Source organism: Apteryx mantelli, chromosome 4, assembly GCF_036417845.1.
Source record: "Apteryx mantelli isolate bAptMan1 chromosome 4, bAptMan1.hap1, whole genome shotgun sequence".
NCBI lineage: Eukaryota > Metazoa > Chordata > Aves > Apterygiformes > Apterygidae > Apteryx > Apteryx mantelli.
This window is the reverse complement of record NC_089981.1, coordinates 23,642,467-23,660,993: the sequence shown is the minus strand read 5'-3', so window position 1 is coordinate 23,660,993 and position 18,527 is coordinate 23,642,467. Positions and strand designations below refer to the sequence as shown.

At 55.3% G+C, this 18,527-nt stretch overlaps 1 protein-coding gene across 1 annotated transcript in view; it reads left to right on the top strand.

Moving 5' to 3' along the window:
- The first annotated feature begins 16,540 nt into the window (after positions 1–16,540).
- The window catches only part of MOB2 (MOB kinase activator 2), a 118,871-nt gene continuing 116,884 nt past the window's right edge, over positions 16,541–18,527 (top strand). The window contains exon 1 of the mRNA XM_067296000.1: positions 16,541–16,666. Coding sequence (XP_067152101.1) covers positions 16,650–16,666 — 17 coding nt within the window. The 5' untranslated portion in view covers positions 16,541–16,649. The remainder of the gene's footprint in view (positions 16,667–18,527) is intronic.

Sequence of the window (18,527 nt, the reverse complement as noted above, 5' to 3'; positions counted from 1 at the left end):
CGATCTGTAGGTTTTGAGATGATTGTAAGGCAAATATTTCTCCAGGAGAAAACATCAGGGAAAGGGAAAAGGAATCCTTTCTGCATTGCAGCATAAAATACTCCCTCAGTAATGAGCCAGCCCACTGAAGACTCATTTTAATCGATGGGGTTTAACACTGCCCTTCCCAAAGCAGCCCAGAAGTGGCCCGTTGTCCCTGCCAGGGCTTTGAGCTGTCACAGGTAGGGTCTTGGTCCTTGTGTTGTGTTAACTCATTCATGACATTGCTCAGAGCCCCAGCGCGATCCCGTTTAGGCTTTATCCTGTGCTCAGGAGCCGCCCGCTGAGCCGCTGGCAGCCTTCCCCGAGGCTCCCGGCCAGGCATCGCTCTTCCTACCTCACGTGCTCGCGGGGGCAGCCGCGCGCGGGGAGGCAGCCGGCCGCAGGGGGAGACGGCCGGGCCCGGCGCGGCCGCCCCTGCAGCCCGCTCCCGCCGCGGACGGAGCCTCCTTCCCTCCCAGGGCGTCTCGGGGCGACGGGGCCCACGTCCGCCGGCAGAGCCCGGTGCACGCCGGGACTCCCGAGCAGGGGGAGCATCTAGTGCCGCTGCCGGGCGCTGCCTGGCAGGACCGCGAGAGACGCCCTGCCCCTGCCTGGCCGTTACTTATTTATTACCAGAGGCTGTAAGCAGCTGTGTTTTTTTACCCTCTCTTTCTTTTCCTTTCTTTTGTATTTTGGAACAATGTGTTGTAATAAATGCCCAGATAGATGTTTTAACAGCTGGTGTCGGCCTTGTTTTTGGAGGACCAGACCCGTTCGGGGCAGGGCTGGAGGGTCCTGTTTGGGAGGGTCCCTTGCGGCCAGGGTGATGGATTCCCACTTGCATCAATGCAGCCCCGGCCTGGACGCACAGACATACCCACGCACATTTATAGGGGCGAGCGGTCGGGAGCGGGAGCTAGGCTGATTCAAAGCAGAAATAAGCGTCATCTCCCTCCCTACAACCAAGATACTGATATGGGATGTTGAGCCCCTAAATAAAAAAACACTCTCCCTACTCCCACCTCCCTGGTCCGATGGCAGGCGGCAGGGTGTCCATGTCGCGGTGGGGACAAAGCGCCGTGCGCTTGCTGCGTGTTATAGCTGAATCTTGGGAACGCAGCCCGACCCCCCGGAGCCAGCCAAGCCGTCCCCTCGTCCTCGCTCGCAGGGCCACGGTCCGCGCAGGGTCCGAGCCGGCAGCATCCTGAGCACCAGCAGCCTCTGCAGAGCTGATTTCACCCGACAGCTCTCATGGAAACATTTCCCCGCTTCCCCCTCCAGCGAGTTTACCTTGGAGAGAGGAGCGAACGCGAGGAGGCTCCCTGCAGCTCCGGCTCCAGAAAGCTGCAGCACTTATTGACTTAAACACGGGAGTGACATCCATCAAAAATCAGTTACCGAGGTGGTTTTCCACAGGCCCAGCTAAATCCCGTTGTCTTTTTTGAATACATCCCACTCACCCAGCTACAACGCTTTGTAAAGGCTCCTAAAACAGCTGCCGCCTTCCTCGGCAGGTCCCAGCACCCCGGGTCTCGTGGCAGCCGTGCGGGTGCAGGTCCGGCTTCGCGGGCTCGAGCTGCAGAGCGGAGCGCTGCCAGCCCCAAAACTGTGAGTGAAGCTTCATCCTGCTCAGCTGAGCCCCTGGGTCCAGCCTCAAGGGGCCATTCGTATGCCCTCCCCTCTCTGCTGCTCACCGCCTCGCCTGGCCATGCAAAAGGAACTTATTTATTTAACCCCAAAACCACAAGCTTTTCCCACCTCCCAACCCATTTCCTAGCTCCATTTTTCCAAACAATTTCCCACAGGGACAGTGCTCTCAAGAAGCCCCCAGTGCCGAACTGTCCCCCACAACCCATCAGCTGCCGCAGCCACAGGCATGGCTCGACCCCACTGTCATTTTAGAGACAAATTCCCCTTGGTCCAGGGGGATGCTGTGCCAGCCTGGCACAACAGGGCACATGCGAACATTTGCATCCCGGCTCACGTCCACGAGCTATCGGAGTCGAAGGTGGTTGCAAGCGGGTGCAGGAGCGGGAAGGATGGTGCGCAGTGGAAACCGTTCTTGCAGTGAGAAACCCAGGAACGTCCTTTTTCCAGCTCTCGGGCTTTTATTGACTCAGAACGGCTGCCAAGCCTATAAATAAATGTTCCTTGTGCTAAATATAGCAGCCACTGAAATAGGCTGCCGTCTATTTATTTAGCTTGTGGCCTCTTTGAAAGCGGGCCAGTCAGCACTGCCGCTACCTCCGCGCCGTCCCGCACCGGGCTGCGACCACCCACCGAGGGGGCACAACCGAGCCGGTGCGGGGAGAAGGGGTCACCGAGAGCCAGCTACGCCCCCGGCCGGAGGCTCCGGAGGCCATGCAGGCTGGGCTGGCCGGGTCTAGCGGCAGGAGGTGCTTTTGGACCCCTGTGTCCCTGACCAGAGAGCTCCTGGGGGGGCTCCTGGGGGGGGCTGAGACAACGTGCCCCGCACTGGTAGCTGCAAGGTGGTTTCTCCTCCTGGGAGGACTCTGGACCTTTTTCCAGCTCTGGAGCCTGGAAAGGAGAATTTATTGCCTCCCGCAGGCACAGTGCTTTCCAGCATTACATGGGATGCATTCCTTCTCCATACTCCACAGGAGTGGAGATACCCTCCTCCAGGTGCATAGAGAAGCCGTATGCCAGGGCCCTGGGGGCACCAACAGGCCTTGATTGCCCTAAGCAGCCTCACCTGGGACTCCACCTGCACCCTCCACCCAGGGGCCAGGAGCTCCATTTAAGCTCAGGCCGGGGCCCTATCTCTTCTCCTGTCTCCTGGATGGGCCTTGAACCTCTGTTGAAGCTATGTCCCCTGCTGCCTTGATGGGAGCTCTGACTGGACCTGGACCTGATTCTGCACTTGACATGTTTGGGACTGCCACAACCCCTGTGTCCAGCTCCCTGCCCTGCCCTGCCCTGGTGGAGGGTGCCCTGCTGGTGAGGGCACTGTGTTGCTGGGGTCTCCTTCAGGCCCCTCATGGGGCCATCCTGGTCCAGCAGCTCCCTGAGACCATTTGGAGGGGGCTCCTGTTCTCTGCTGCCATGCAGAATATCCTGGGCCAGGGACACATGAATGGCATGGAGGCATCTCCCTGCTCCAGCATTTCCCAGGAGAGGACTGCGAGGGGACTCTGGCCTAGGGGGACCCTGCTCTGGAACACCAGGCTGAAAGTGTACGGTGTTAGGAGCGTGCTCCCGGGCCCTGCCACCTGGCTGGCCCTGCCTTTGGTTCAACTTGCTTGCATAGAGCATCCTGGGATGGAGTCTCCCATGCCAGGGAGTCTAATGGGATGGATGCAGGCTGTTTTGTGCTGCTTAGACCCGATGCCAGAGACTGGTCTTGGGCATATTTAATTCACCTGTATAGGTGTAACTCAAGAGCTGTGGTGGCTGTGCACTGATGTAAGAGCCTGGGCTGAAGGGATGAGCTTCATTCCTTCCAAGGCAGAAAACACCGATGGAAAGAGGTGAGGGTTGCTCTTCTGCCGTGGGCGCTGCCCTGCTCCCGAAGCCTAACAGAAATAGGACTTTGCTTACCTTGGGCTGTGACGGTGTTACTGCAGCCTCATGCCAGCAAAGGAAAAAACCATCACTCCCTGGAAAGCCACGCTCATTCCTGGAGCAATCCAAGACATTAATAATGCTTAGCACTTACACAGAGTTTTGCTAAATATGAGCTAATCCTTACAACACCCATGGGAAGGAGAAAAGTAATTATTATTATTGGGCTTGATTTAATTTTTTTTTTTTCTTTCCCATGTATCCTTGCAGATCAGGATGAGCTCCACTAAATCCAGAGAGCTCTGTAAGTCAGAGAAGACTTGCGTTCATCTCAGTTTTTACAAATAGGCAACCTGGAGCAAAGATGATAAGCAGTTTGCTGAAGACCACATGCGAAGGCAGAGTCTGGGCTGAACTAGTGAATGGGGGAAATCTGGCTCTTAATTCTGCTCCTACTTCACCAGGCTATAATTCTCCTACCAGCCACTTCTGATAATGGAAGACTTTGTGAATGTGTTTGGTTTTTGCACCCTCTGAGCTGCCCTGTGTAAATCACGGCTGAGGACATCATCCTGCTCTTATTCTTGGAGCCTCCTGCAGCTTTCGACTGTGCCCTTAAACTCAGAAATCTGTCGCAGCCCAGCAGCATGGCGCCCTGCCACTGGACCGGGGGAGAGGAGGATGGGCAGCTTTTCTCCTCTTCCAGACATGATGGGAGACATCAGAGGGAGCCTCTGGCACCGCTCTGCAAGGCGCCCTGGTCTCAGCAGCAGTAGATGCAGATAACGCTTACAAGCACAGTAAATGACTTGAAGTGCTGCTGCAGCGATTCCTGAATTTCCTACCGTGCCCCCCTTTCTGGAGTCATATCCCCAACCCCGCCATCGTGCCTGGCTAACCCAAGCAGGTCTGCAGCCCCAAAGCGGGGGTCCACCACCCTCGAGCGGCACATTGGCCCCAAGCAGCCGGGAGAGCAGCATGGGGTTGGTGACGCGGGGGAACAAGCCAGTGGGATGGGCCCCAGGCTCATCCCAGCTTAGTGGACAGGAGGTCTCCTTTGCTAGCACCCTGTCCCGTAGCGTGGGGCTGAGGCACCGCTGGGGTCCGGTGTTCCCAAATCTGTTTTTCAGTGGCTTTGCTTTGCTCCCCTGCAGCGCTCTTCTCTTTGACTGAAACCCTCGTGCTCGGTGTCTGAGTGGAAACACTGTCTGTCAGCGGTACCCAGATGATGTCATTTAGTTTTCCAGGCTCCTGGTTTGAGCCAGCAGCTTGAGCCAGTATGACTTGATATTCTTTATTTAGAAGGAGCCAAGTGTAACGGATCCCAGGCCTTCCCGACTCCAGCGGCACCTGGCAGCGGGTCCTACCCTCCGCTGTGTCTCTTCTGATGCAACCACAGGCACGGTGAGGATGTCCCCAAGAAGGTCGCTCTTGGGAGGCTCAAAGTGGGGACCAAGTGCAGCTGACGGGAAGGTGGGTGCTTTGGACACCTGGTGAGGGTGTTTGCTAGGTCCGTGCTGCCCTGAACCATCTTCAAGACCAGTGCTGTGGTGGGGTGGGAGATGCTCCTGCCCCCAGAACCCACTGCACAGCCAGGGCCTTTCTCTCCACCTTCAGCAGTGGCTGCTGGGCCGTGCTCAGTCATACCCTGATAACCCCCAAGTCCCTCTGGACAGCTTGCATGGCCCAGGGCCACCAGTGTCCCCAGGTGCTTTTGCACCTCTAGAGCTCCCGGAGAAACTTCATCCGTCCCCCAGGCAGAAGGGGCCACCCTTGGCCTTGCATGTGTCACCTCCAGGTCAGGTTACCATAACCGAGTGTCAGGCTGGCTCCGGAGGCTTTTGGGGAGGCATGAGCAATGCGTATGAAGCTCTGTCTTCTGGCTCCTCTGCCAGAGAGAAAGGTTTGGCTTTACTTGTTAAAACAAGCTCAAGGCGCAGCTCTGCTCGGACCATCCCGTGCAGGCCCGGAGGCCGACACCACCGGGCTCGGCGCTGACAGCCCCGTAGCGAGCGGGTGCAATCCCGCTCTGCAACGCACTGCGGTTGGGTAGCCAGCATCACCCCGTAACCTGCCTCTCCTCCCTGCGCGGCATCTCCTGGCAGGAGAGCGGCTAAGAATAGCCCTGCCGCCGGCTCCGGGCTGCCTGGGTTTGCTCAGTGACTCAGAGCTGGCCGGGCAGGCAGCTGCTCCAAGCGCCCCATTACTCATCTGTCTGCATTGCCCCGAGGATGGGGTTTGTGTGTCTCCTTTAAAGGTGCCTTATTTATTTCTTTTTATTAAAGCTGCCTTTGCAAAGAGAGCTAATCATCCTGCTGAGGATTTACCACTAAGTATGCTTGCAGGATGCTGCAAGCTCCGTTTATTGGGCACCCATGCCGACAGCCCCGTGGTCTTGCTCCCGCTCACTGCCCTGCTGGAAAGGAGCTGTGCAGGCAAGAGGAAATGCCTGCAAAAATCCCACTTCATGGCACTAGGGTAGGTGTGCAGACAAAATCCTCTCCTTCAAAAATTAGTACTGGATCTGGCTGTGTCCGAATCCAACGGGCCCGTTGGATCCCTGCAGCAGGACCTGGCTGGGCCCATCTCACCTGCGGCCACATTAATTGCAGCCCTCCCTCCTCTCGGTAGAGCGTCTCGCTGCCCGATGGAGGCTGCGGTGTCTGCAAAGCACCTTGGCGAATTAAAACAGGCCTTTGCTTTAAAACGTTGTGCTGTTTACAAGCAGCAAAAAGGCGCCAGCTTCCCCATCTGCTTTGCTCCCAGAAGGCAGTTTGAGTCACCGTGGCTTGTGCTGGTACCAGGGCCGCATCCCCGCCGCGGTGCGTGTCCGCAGGCACTGCGGGTAGCTGCAGCAGTGCCGGTGGCAGTGTATTTCTGTGCATTTCTGGAAAAGCTTCAAGGCCCTTCTCCGTGAATTATTCAGGGCCAAGCTCTTCTCCATCACTGACCCCTAATCACGCACCATCCCTCTCTCCCCAACTCGCAGTTAAAAAGCAGGCGAAGGCGGCTGCGCCGGCGCCGTGACTGCAGGTAGGAGAGGGGCCCGCTGTTAGGCAGACGCGGGGGGGGAAGCGCTGCAATCTGCCCCGCTCGTGGCGCGACGGCCCCTTCCGTGGCCGGGAAGCGCTCCGAGCAAGCACCCGGGCCGGGTCCCCAGCGGAGCCCCCCGCCCCGCCGGCCAGGCCCGCGGCCGGCGAGCAGCCTCTAGCGGCAGTCCCCAACGGCTCCTTCGCTGCCACCGAGGCTGTGGCCGTCCCCTTCGGCAGCGGGAGAGGTCAGGGAGCAGTCCCCCCGTTGCCCCCCGGGCTGGTCTCATGCGTCCCCCACGTGTGCGGTCCCGCGTGGCCAGGCCCGGCGCCGCGCGGGAGCCTCCGCACAGCTCAGCGGACTGTTGTGCCCCGAGCGAGGACCAGACCACCTCGTCTGCAGCCGGAGAACGTTAACCTTCCCCTGCTGGAGACGGTCCTCAGACCTTGCTGATGCCAGGAAAAAGCATCTCATAAAGTCCAAGCGCGTGCAAGAGCACCCAGGAACCTGGCCAAAGATCAAGCCTCTCTCCCCACCGAAAAAAAAAAAAGGCCTGTGCACAGAGAAATAAGAAAAAAATTCTGGCTGGGTGCCTCCTGGCCCAGCACCCAGCCTCTCCCTGGGATGCACCAGGCAGAGCTGCCGACGGAGACGTAGAGATGATATCGAGCCTCTCTCCTGCGTGCTCTGGCTGCCCTTGGCTCTCGCGCCCACCGAAGCTTTCAGCCATGAGCTCACCCCGCTATTAGCGCTGCCGCCGGGAGCCGGGAGGCGCGCGGGAGCTGCCTATCGATCCGCGCCTCTCGGCCTCCCCCCAGGGCTTCGCTTGCAGGAAACCTCTCTGCCTCACCTCTCGCGGAGAGAGACCGGCACCTTCAAGGAAAGCAATGGGATGATCTGATTTGTTTGTTTTAATCCACGACTGGGTTTCCTGCGTTATCTCCCGGCATTGAAATCAGGGTGCAGAGCACACACAGACCTTTGGCCTCCTTGCTTTAAGCCACACAATTATTCTGGTGCTTCCCGCTGTTGCAAGCGGCTGTAACCTCCCGCAGCGCACTGGTCTTTGGCCCCAGGTAACGCGTGTGTGTTTGATCCCAGCCTCACTGGAGCGGAGCAGCACCGCATGGGAGTGCCGAGGCTGCGAGACGGGCACCCTCATGTCACCCTTCAGCTTCCCCGAGCAAAGGCCGCTCTCTTAGCGCAGAGAGCTAGCAAACGGGTGACGCACCTTCTCCACCACGCTGTCTGCAGCAGCCCCAGAGCGTCCAGGTTGGCCCCCACCCCGTGCGTTATCGCCTCCTGCCTCTTTGCGATTCAGGAGGACACGCCAGGGGCCTAGCCTTGGCCTGCACTGTTAGCTGATACTTTCGCCTCATAGGCAAAGGTTTCAGGTGTTTGCAGCTGCATGACGAACCGCACTGGGCAACTGGGGAGTCAAAAAGACTGGTGGAGCTACAGCCAGAAACCGCGCTCTCTGCTCTGGGCTCCTTTCCTAGCTATGAAACAAACCATTTGCTGCCTGCCCTCTTACAAAATGGGCTCCCTTCCTCCCTCCGCATTCCCCGGGAAGACTTTCAGGTGCCTGGGTAGACTTCATAAATGACTAATGAGCCCTTGCAAACATTAGCGCTAGAGCTGACTGCCAGAAGTAGACCGAGCTCAAGCAGTCCCTTGCGTCTCTCTACTCCACCCAGGAAAAGGACTTGCCCTTGGCAATGGCCAGATTAAGAAACAGGCAGACAAACAACTGCGTGGTGCCCTGGACAGGTGAGCGCTGATGCTCACAGCCCCCAGGAAGGAGTGACTATCAGAGGAGGAAGAAAACCCCCTGTCCTGCCATAGTTACCTTCACACAGCTCCTCCAGAGAGGGGATTTTCAGTTGTGGCATTAACACGCCTGTGTTTTTCCTGGCTGTGGGTCAGGACTAGCAGAGCAGAGTCTCATTTTCTGGTGGGTTTGGGGATGACAGAGCTGTGGAGCCAACAGGTGCCCTGAGGAAGTCTCCACGCTCATTGAAAAATCAATAAAATATGACTTCCCAAGTGAATCCCCATTGTTCTTGGCCCAGCACCGAACTACCCAGAGGTCTGTATCCAGCAGTGCCTCACATGGCCACCCATGCACCCCAAATCCAGTCCAACAGGCCCAGAGAGAGCTCAGCCTTTCCTTCAGCAGCCTGCTCTGGAAGGCTTTGCTTCTACTGGCACCTCGAATCTGTCACTGTGCACCTCTGCCCTGAGCTGGGCAGGTTTCTAGCAGCACTTAGCTGATCTCAGGGAGCCTCTGCAGGGTTTCACGTTTTTCCTGCTGCACCCTGCAGTTCTGTCTCCCATCCCCTTTTTCGATGAACTTGCTGGAGAGGTGCTGCTGCTCTTGCTGTGTTGGTGTCCGGGAAGCCTAGTGAGGAAGAGGGGGGTTTCCCACCACGTGGGCCAGGTCACCCCACCTCTGTACGCTCCTGATCCCCTCCCAAAGCCTCATTTTCCCTCCACCAAGGCCACTAGCCCATCGGCGCCTAGCTACAAATCGTGTTACTCATCGGGAATAGCCTTCGCATCAATCTTTAACATGCTATCTCCAGGAGAAAACAGCTTGTACCTCTTGCTTGTCTTATGGCCATTAGATGGTGCCATTGAGTCTGCTTTGGATGCGAGGCCCTGAGGACAGCAAGTTCGCACTAGGGAGCGGAACTGGCTTCTTGCTCCATCTCACAGGCAGGATCTTACAGCGGGGAATAGAGCTTTATTGCCCAGGTCCAAATATGGCTAAATGAAGAGATTTCCTACCATAGGGGCTGGAAAGTAAAGCAAATGTAGGTTTTCAGCTGTCCCCAAAGATGTTAAACAAGCTGGTGTCACCGTTTTTTGTGATTTTTTGCACAAGTCTTGCAAGACTGGATCACTTGTTAAAGCTGGGCTCGAGTGCTATCAATACAGAAGCATTTCAGCCTCAATTTCCAAAAAAAGGTGTGTTTGCTGCTGGAAATACTTAGAAAAGAGGAGTCAAGTTCATGCAGCAGGGCCATTGCTGGACAGGAGAGCTCATGATTCCCCGGAGCCTGGGAGCCCCGCCACTGCCTTGCTCAGAGAGGTCATGACAGCAGGCAGCAGTTGAGATAGACCTCCAGTGGTGGAGGTAGTCCTAGGAGCAAGGCAGATTTCACATGCTAGTCACTGCTCGCTGTAGTTTTTAAGCCAAACCCAGCTTGTTCACTATGGTGAAAGCTCCCTTTCCCCTGAGGACAAGGCAGCGATGTGGGACACGTGGGGGACACTCTCCTCAGACAGCCCTAGAGAGCAGAAAACAGGCTGGTCTAAGCTCTTCTGCTGGGGGGTGACCTTCTCCCTTCCGCGTCTCACCTCACCTCTTCCTCTTCTCTTTGCACAGAGCACAGGAGAAGGAGAAGAGGTTTGTGTATCAAGGCAAGCTGCTTGCAGCGTGCTTATCGCATTTAACATCTCCCCTCCAGATGTGAAGCCAGGACTTCCTGGGCCTTTGCATTAACAATTCTCCTTGAGGCAGGCTCTGTTTTTTTGCAATGACCAGCGCCTGGCACAGATGGCCCTGGTGTCCAGCCGAGGCCTTTACCTGGCATTGCAAATATGCATGAATAATGACTTATTGCTTTTCCTGGGTTGACTTTAGGTTTTATTTGTGCAAGATGAAAGAGGAGAAAAATGCTAGCAACATGAGGATGCTTGGGAAGGAACGAGAGAAGAAATAATTACAATTGCATTTAGTCAGTGATAAGAATGGCTGCTGAGCTGGGCTGGGTGATTTCCAAGCATGGTGGGAGCCAGCTTCAATTTCACAGCATAATCTTTCCTGTGCCCTTAAAATAACTTCTCCCTGCCCCCAGGGTGTCACAGGAGCTGAAGTGTGCCCCTTCCCTGCACAGCCCCAGGCTCAGCGCTAGCTTATCATCCAGGGGCAGTTTGGAGAGCGGTGGCGTCATGTGTGGCGCCAAGGCACCACGTCCCAGCCCGAGGGCTGGAGCGCAGCGGGGACGTTTTGCAGATGCAGACCCGCGATCTCTCCAGAAAGGTGGCAGGCTGGGGAGAGCTGAATGTCTGAGCTCTTGTTTGGTGCCAACGAAAGAGCTGCTTCCCAGAGCCACTGCGCAGAAATGGGACCCTCTTTATTGTCGGGGCTAATTGCTCATGTGAGATGTATTTACAGAAGCAACTGTTTGTGCAGAGCGCTGCAGACAAACAGACTCCTGTTCTGCCAGGCACGCTTCGTAACGGCTGGGGGCTGGGAAGACTTTAATGCTGTCACGGGAGGCCTCGTTTATACCGTGGGCATCAGCCCTGCGCGGGGCTGGACGGCGCCTGCGGGATGCTGAGCCCCCATCCCGCTCCCTGACCGCAGCGGGAACGAGGGCGCGGGGTGGCTCTCCAGGTCCAGCTCTTGCAAAGGCACAGAAATGAGCCTGTGCTTCGTGTGACCCACGGCTCTGCAGGAGACAAGACACAGGCTTGGAAGTTACTTTGGGGTTTATGTGGTGACTTGTGTTGCGTGTGGTTGTATGAGGGGGAGACATGCCGGAAAGCTGTTCGTTGCTTTTGCAAACAGACTGTTTGGTTAAAAGCATCCAAGACCCTGAAAAAGAGCTTTACAAACATTCCTCAGCCGGCCCCTTTGCTGCCTGATGGTTTTTTTCCCCAGGTGGAGGCCTTGGGGAGTTTTGCCATGTGGGAGAGAGACACAGCATTAGGAAAGTAATGCAAACAATTTCCAGCATTGTCTCCATCTTCCTGCAAAACCCGTGGGGATGGGCAAGTCCCGGTTCCCGTTGGTGTGCAACACCTTTTGCTTGCTGGTAGCTCACATCCCGACCACACTGAATGACATCCCTCTCCAAATTTAAAGAGACATCTCCTGTTTCTCACCTTATGCCCTTTTCTCTGCCCTGACACAGGCAATAAATTAAAATATGCACAGGGAAAAGCAGCATCAACCATAGCAAAGCTATACTGGAGCAAGTTACTCCTGGAGTTGTGACCTAGCAAAGAAATGTAAGCGTGGAGTAAATTTTTTTCAAAGTCCGATCCTCAACAGGATTGATCATCCTGTCACAAGACTATATCTAAAATGCCTTACTATTATTGGCAGCAGTCAATATTTACAACCACTCACAGTGTTTATTTATAAAAAAAATCAAATGTTCCAACCAGAAAGAGATGTTGTTATTAATATCCAGCATGATTAATAATCACATTCTGCGTTGCAGGCAGGCCCACGCTGTAAGAATCATGCGCTTTGCTTTTTCTAATGGCTCCGCAGGAATTTGAACCGTAACATGTTTCATGCACAGAGACAAAGACGTTTTGTCCCAGGGAAGGAGTATGTGGATGTTTTTGACTTAAAGAGCCAGTGCCGCATTCAGAACTTTACAAACACATCATTTTGATCCCAAGACTATCAGTCTGTCGTGTCTTTCCACCAAATGTTTAAATCCTCCTGGAGCTGAAGAGCCAGATCCGAAAACAGATTTTCTGGTTTTGTCTGTTGAAAAACGCTTCATCTCCTCTGTGTCAGGGCAGCCATCACCTGTCCTGCTGCTCCGCTGCCGCTCTGTGCACTGCAACAAGCACCACGTGCGCTAGAAATGCCTCAAACCAAGCAAACCAGTTCACATTTCTCTGCCTACCGAGGCTTCCCAGCTGCCCAGGAAAAGACAAGCTCCATGTTGCCTCAAATCAAGGAAAGGAAAACTCACACTGCTCTAAGCAATGCTTTCTCTTCTTCTTGGCCTGTTCCTCAAGCATTACCACGGCCGCTTAGGGAGAGAAGAGGGACGTGCAAAGCTCCTGATGCTATTTGCCCTGTTCCCTCTGCTGCTGCTGTCAAGGTCTCAGATATGAAGCCACTGGGCCCTACACCAAATATTAGGTTGGGAAGGAGGGATGGGTGTTTCTGCAACAAGCCGGGGAAGGGCCAAAGTTCGCTCCCGCTCCTTAGCGCTCTGCTGTGCAGATCGATGTTTGCCCACCTGCGTGTGGCGCTTTTTCTGCTGCGAGAAGCAACGACCGTAAAACTGGAGGCAGTAAAGGGACACGGTTGCAGAGAGCCCAGTGCCTCGATTACTTCCTCATAGCCGTTGGTGCTTTACAGCACCGCTTTATTACTAGCCGGGCAAAGCAAGCCGACTGGAACGCCACTACACAAATCAGCCCTACGTGACAAACAATGTCTGCACTTCCATCAAACATCCTGTTTTGGACAAATCTGGTCATGGGAACCACGAGAGGGAAAAATAAGGAAGGAAACCTTCAGGCTCACTATGCCAAAGCAGCTCTGAACGTGCCGAGCTGGTCTCAGGACTGCAGCGCCTCTCTGCCGGGGTTACAGCTCCTCACTGAGCCCTCAGAGAGATGAGGACAGCCCTCCGGGCCGCGTTGGCTTTTAACCCGGCTTTACTGAAAAGCTCTGCAGAGCTTTTCAAGAGTGCCGAACCCTCACGCGAGAGGTCTGCCTTCCCCAGCTCGCATGGTGAGGCCGAGGAAGCAACGCAACCATCTCTTGTTAAGCATCTTATGCTCAGGTAGTCCGTGTTGCCCTGAACAAGGACCACGCTTTCATTACATATGTGCATAGGGCCTAGCACAAAAGATCCCCCCAGCCCGCCAGGCCTGCTATTGTCAAGTGAATAATTGCTGTGATGCATTTTCAGAGGGTTTGGAAACAGCAGGGGAGTTGCAGGACAGCCGCTGGAGAGTGCTCCTGGCCCCGTGCATCCTTCGCTCTCCGGAGCTGCTGAGGGAGAGGCTGACTGAGCAGCGGAAAATGCAAAATACTCGGGTCTGCTGGGGGGATTTCTGAGTTTTCCAATGTTTGAGGGAGGTAGAAAAAAAGAATTAGCTATAATATCATTCTGACAACTGAAAAAAATTATAAAATAATCAGCTTAAGTGAAGTATACATAACGTTATGTAAAACCATGTGTTGGATATACACAAATGCCTTGTGAGATTGCAAGGTCTGACACAACAGATTAATAAAATAAATGTCAGTTTTCTGAGTTTCTGTTGCACTAGTAATTCTCCAAGTGCCACTTGCCGTATATTTTCCTTGATACAGTCAGGAGGAAAACAGCTAATCTGACATGACAAACTCATTGTATTTAAAGTCATCTATGGTTTGAAACATGCGTCATATGACTAAACACCCTACTCCTGGTACAATGCATCCCACAGTAAAATTGGACAGAGCTCATCCTTAAATGCCCTGCCAAAAATACTCCTAACAAAGGGCAACAAGAAAACATAATTCAAATGAGGGACATCTGTTCTCTAATGTTTGCAGATAATGACTGGATCAAGTGTCTGCATAAAGGATAATTATTTTCTGCAGATGGTTTGATCTGGTATTTTAAACATTGTAAAAAACCCCCATCCTAGCCTCTCGGTAAAGTACATGGGGTTTTGTTAGCAAGAGACCTTTTTCCTACCCTCTGCTACATTTTATAAATGCAAAGATAACTAAAACTGTGAGCAATTGAAAGACAAAATGTAGGTGTTAAAGAAAAATACTCAATTTGAATGCATACAATATGCATTCCATTTTTATATTACATTGCTGATACCGAAATAATTCTCAATGTTAAGTTTTACTATAGCAGAACAGCAAAATAAAGGACTTAACGCTGTGCAAGATTTCAGAGGGAAGTTCAGTTCCAAAAATGATGGTGCAATACAGTTTTCAATACAAAAATAATTCTACTGCCTTTCCTCAAGACAGAGGGGAATAAAACAACCATTACCGAGACACGTTCTTGTTAAATCACCCTCGTCATACGCCCTTGCGGTGTATTACTTGTCTAGAGATAACGCAGTTTATTGCAACTGTCGTCTGAGTCAGTCTGCTGGCCGGAGCCCGAGCCGTCCCCTCTGCACGAGCGGGTGGCGGGGCTGCAGGTGGGTGTTGGGGGGCCGGCAGATGCGGACCAGCAGGAATGAGGGGCCATGGGGGCTGCACTCTGCAGGCTGGGAGCGAGCCCCCGGCACAGCCAGGTGGATGACGCAGGAGGGAGGAAGAGGATGGCTCTCCCCACTGCATCCCTCATCATCCAGGCTTCATTTCCCTTAGGCCAGCAACCTGCAGGCAGCCTGGGGCTGACCTTGTCGCCGGGGGGGGGATTATTACTCCTTACCACTTTATTAGTTTGTGTTGCAATGTTACAGCCCGAGAGCACCAGCCACTTGCAAGGTGCGAGTTCATCCTCAAACGCAGCCGCCAAAAGGTGCCTCTTCCCTCAGGAAGCTGGCAATCGCAGACGAGAAAGAGCTCTGAGGAAGTAACTATCACTCACCCATAACGCAAACATTTTTTAGTTCATATGCGCGTACAAAGTGTGCGATCACCCCAGCAGACCTGCCTCTGTCAACATCTCCGCCTAACCAGGGCCTCCCCGCTGCCGAGGGGGAAATGGGTGAAGGGTAGGTGAACGCCCCTCTTTTTTTTGCGCCCAGCCAGCACAGTCTTTGGAAATGCTGTAACCGAGTGTTTTGAATGGTTTTGAATGGAGAGGATTTCTTCTCTTAAAACAATTAGGATCGCTTACATCTCAAAGAAACATGGTGTCAGACTGCCTGTGAGGGTGAGCAGGCATCATGCCGCCTGTTTTTGTTGAGTTTGTAGGTGGTTGGTTATTCCTGCAATTGGAGGAACTAAGCAATGAGGTGTTGTAAATGAAAGAGGAGATGCTGGAGCGCAGGGTGCCACCGACAGTGAAAAGCAGCAGCTAGATGAGTGAGGCAGGCAGCCCGGGTCCCATTTCCACAGCTTGGGGACTCGCTTGTGCAGGGAAAGGCTGGCAGCTGCTGCCTTCGTGCGTGTGTTAGGAATTAGGAGAGAGGAAAAGGGGCCTCTTGGAAGGACTGGCTTTGACGGGACTTCAAGGTATTTATCACCCGGCACCACCAGGTATGCCTCGGAAAGTAATGCGTTTGCTTCGAACGCTATCTCAGTTTTACCTTTGGAACTCTGACATTGACGTCACCTAAGGAAGCCTGTGGCACAGCAAGAACTGGCCCCTGAAACCCCGAGTCCCGGCCCAGAACTGCATCCAGAAACATGCCTACGTGTGCGACCTTATTCAACGTATTAGGTAAACGATTGTTCGCTCTGTCCCTGTTCGCAGTGAGTACGTGACGGGCAAGAGACGGTTTTGTTTTCTCGGCCCGGCCACCTGCCGCAGCTGGGAAGCACAAGCGTCAGTCCTGCCTCTTTGGCGAGCACTGGCTGAATTGAATCTCAGCAATTACACAGGTAATTACATGACATAAGCATAACTGTATCTGTTGCGCTGGGGAGCAGGCACAGCAACGGGGCAGCGCTGCTACGCCTCGGCCCCCACGGCGCCGCAACCGGACGCCACGGGGGTCCCCGCCACCCGCCGAGCCGCAAGCGGCGCCGTGCCGTGCCGTGCCGTGCCGTGCCGTGCCGTGCCGCGCCGCGCCGCGCCCCGGGCCGCGGGCTCCGCGCGGGGCGGGGCTGCCCCAACGGCCGCGCTGACCGTTAACGGCCGCGGGGGCGTGGCGCGTGCCGCACTACATTTCCCGGCGTGCCTCGGGCGGAGAGGGGGCGGGTTTAGAAAAAAAAAAAAAAGAAGAAGAACGCGAGCGGGCGTGCGAGAGGGGGGCGGCTTCCGGGTTGGCGGCTGGCGGCGCGCGCGGGGCGGCGCGAGCGCCGTGTGTTTACTTCCGGCCGCCCCAGTGCGCGAGTGTCAGGCTGAGGAGGGGACCCGGCGCAGCCTGCTGGCCGCGGCGCGAGGCGGGCGCAGCCGCAGCCGCTGCCGCTCCGCGGGCGCGCGCGCTCCCCGCGGCACGGCGCGAGCGGCAGCCGGAGCCCGGACCGGGAGCCGGGCAGCGCGCGCGCACCCGCCCGCCCGCCGGGCAGCGAGGGCGGCAGCGAGGGCGGAGTGGGGGGGCGCCGCTGCCGCCGCCGGGAGGAGCCGGGCCCCAGCCCCGGCGCCCGGAGCGGGAGCTGTGGGGGGGGGCCCCCATGAGCGGGCGGTGAGCCGGGACGCGGCGGCCGCGGGAGCCTCGCAGCGCGGCGGGACTCAGCCATGGACTGGCTCATGGGGTGAGTAGGGCTTGCCGCTTCCCCCCACCCCCTGCCTCCCCCCGCCTTCACACGCACACGCGGAGGCACCCGGCGCCTCAGGGAGCGGCTCCCGGTTTAGCAGGCTTTTCCTCGCCCGGGCAGCCCCGGGGCCGGCCGGAGGTGGGCTGAGCCGGGCGGGCGCCAGGTGCGCGCAGCGACCGGCGGAGCCGTTGGGGGCGAGGGGGGGGGAGCCGTTGGGGGAGCCGTTAGGCTGAGCCGTTGGGGGCGTGGGGTGGGGGGGGGTTCGGGGGAGAGCCGTTAGGCTGAGCCGTTGGGGGCGGAGGGCGCGAGGGGGGGGCGCGGGGGGGAGCCATTAGGCTGAGGCGTTGGGGGCGCGAGACTGAGCCGTTGAGGGCGGGGGGGGGGCGCGCGGGGGGGGGGCGCGAGGCTGAGCCGTTGGGGGCGGGGGAGGGCGCAAGGCTGAGGCGTTGGGGGCGCGAGGAGGGTGCGCGAGCCGTTAGGCTGAGGCGTTAGGGGCGCGAGGCTGGGCCGTTGGGCGCCCCCGCGCGAGGGGCGCCTCCCGGGGTCGGCGGTCCCGGGCGGCCTCTCGAGGGGCCGCGAGATGCGGGCCTGCCTCGGCGGGACCGAGGTGTCTCTCACCCGACGCGGGGCTGAGCAGCGCAAGCGGCGAGGGAGGAATAAATGACTAATCAGTTATTTGCAGTAGAGATGACAACCAGTGTTACATCCTGCGGTGACATTAAGAGGAAACGTTAGAAAACGCTCCTGGACCACACAGAGGCAAGCTTGTCTGGGTGTAGCCTACTGTGCTTGAGGGGAGGAAGAGGTGCAGAGAACTTGCCTTGTCTCAAGCAGCTGCTCTCTGAAAAAGTAACTTTTCTTTCCTTTCTGGATATAGAAAGGCCAGGCGTTACAGGTCTCCATGCATTCCTACTAATTTAGTGTGGGACTAGTATCTCTGCAACATAACTTCACTTTCAACCTAGAGGCTTGCCAAAGTTTAAATGGTCTTCTGTGGAGAGGAAGAAGAGACCTCAGCAGAGATTAAAGCCAAATCAGAGCTGTGCCAGAGGGGCTTGGGTAGCCTGGGATTCATAGTGCTAATTACCTAGAGACAGAAGGTAGAAAGCACTTTACTGGTTTTAGGTTTGAAAACCTCAGTGAGAGAAGAAGACACAGTTGATGGTAGTGATCTGATATACTGTCAGTATCCCAAGGAAATTAAACTTGGTTGCTTCTTGCATGAGTTGTGCTGGTGACCTCGACTCAGGTGAACTGTGAATAATTATGTTTCAGAATTGGATGGGCAGTAAGCTTATGCTTCAGCAAAACTAATATTTCAGTGATACTTGCTCTCCTTAGTTTCTTTTTTTACGGTAGTTTGATATTTATCAGGTTGCCTCCTTTTCTAATGTGACATGCTTAGAATATGGAGTAAAAAACTTTTTCATTGCAATTGCTGCATCTGGTGTGCCAGAAGGATCACTCTTGCCTCTGTGTGTGTGTGTATTGCTGTTTGTCTCCAGCTGAACTCATTTGCTGGTGAAAGTATGACACTTGCTACATATCTTCACACTAGATGTGACCAAGTCTTGAGCCAGTTGCCAGTACCAGTTATGTTTTACTGTAAGTTTGATCCTTCAGCTGATGGGCATGAGTGCTGAATACCTATAGGGTATGCATTGATTGTGTGGTTTTCTTCCAACAGCCTAAGCAGTAGAAATACAGTATTTGAGACATGTGAAAGGCTTCGTATGCCATGTACTGAAACACTTGTCTCTTGTAGGTTACAGAGCTATATTCTATTGTTACATATTCATAATGAAAATATTAGTGTAAATAACAAGGTGGTTTGGATTTGATTTCCAACAGCTAAGTA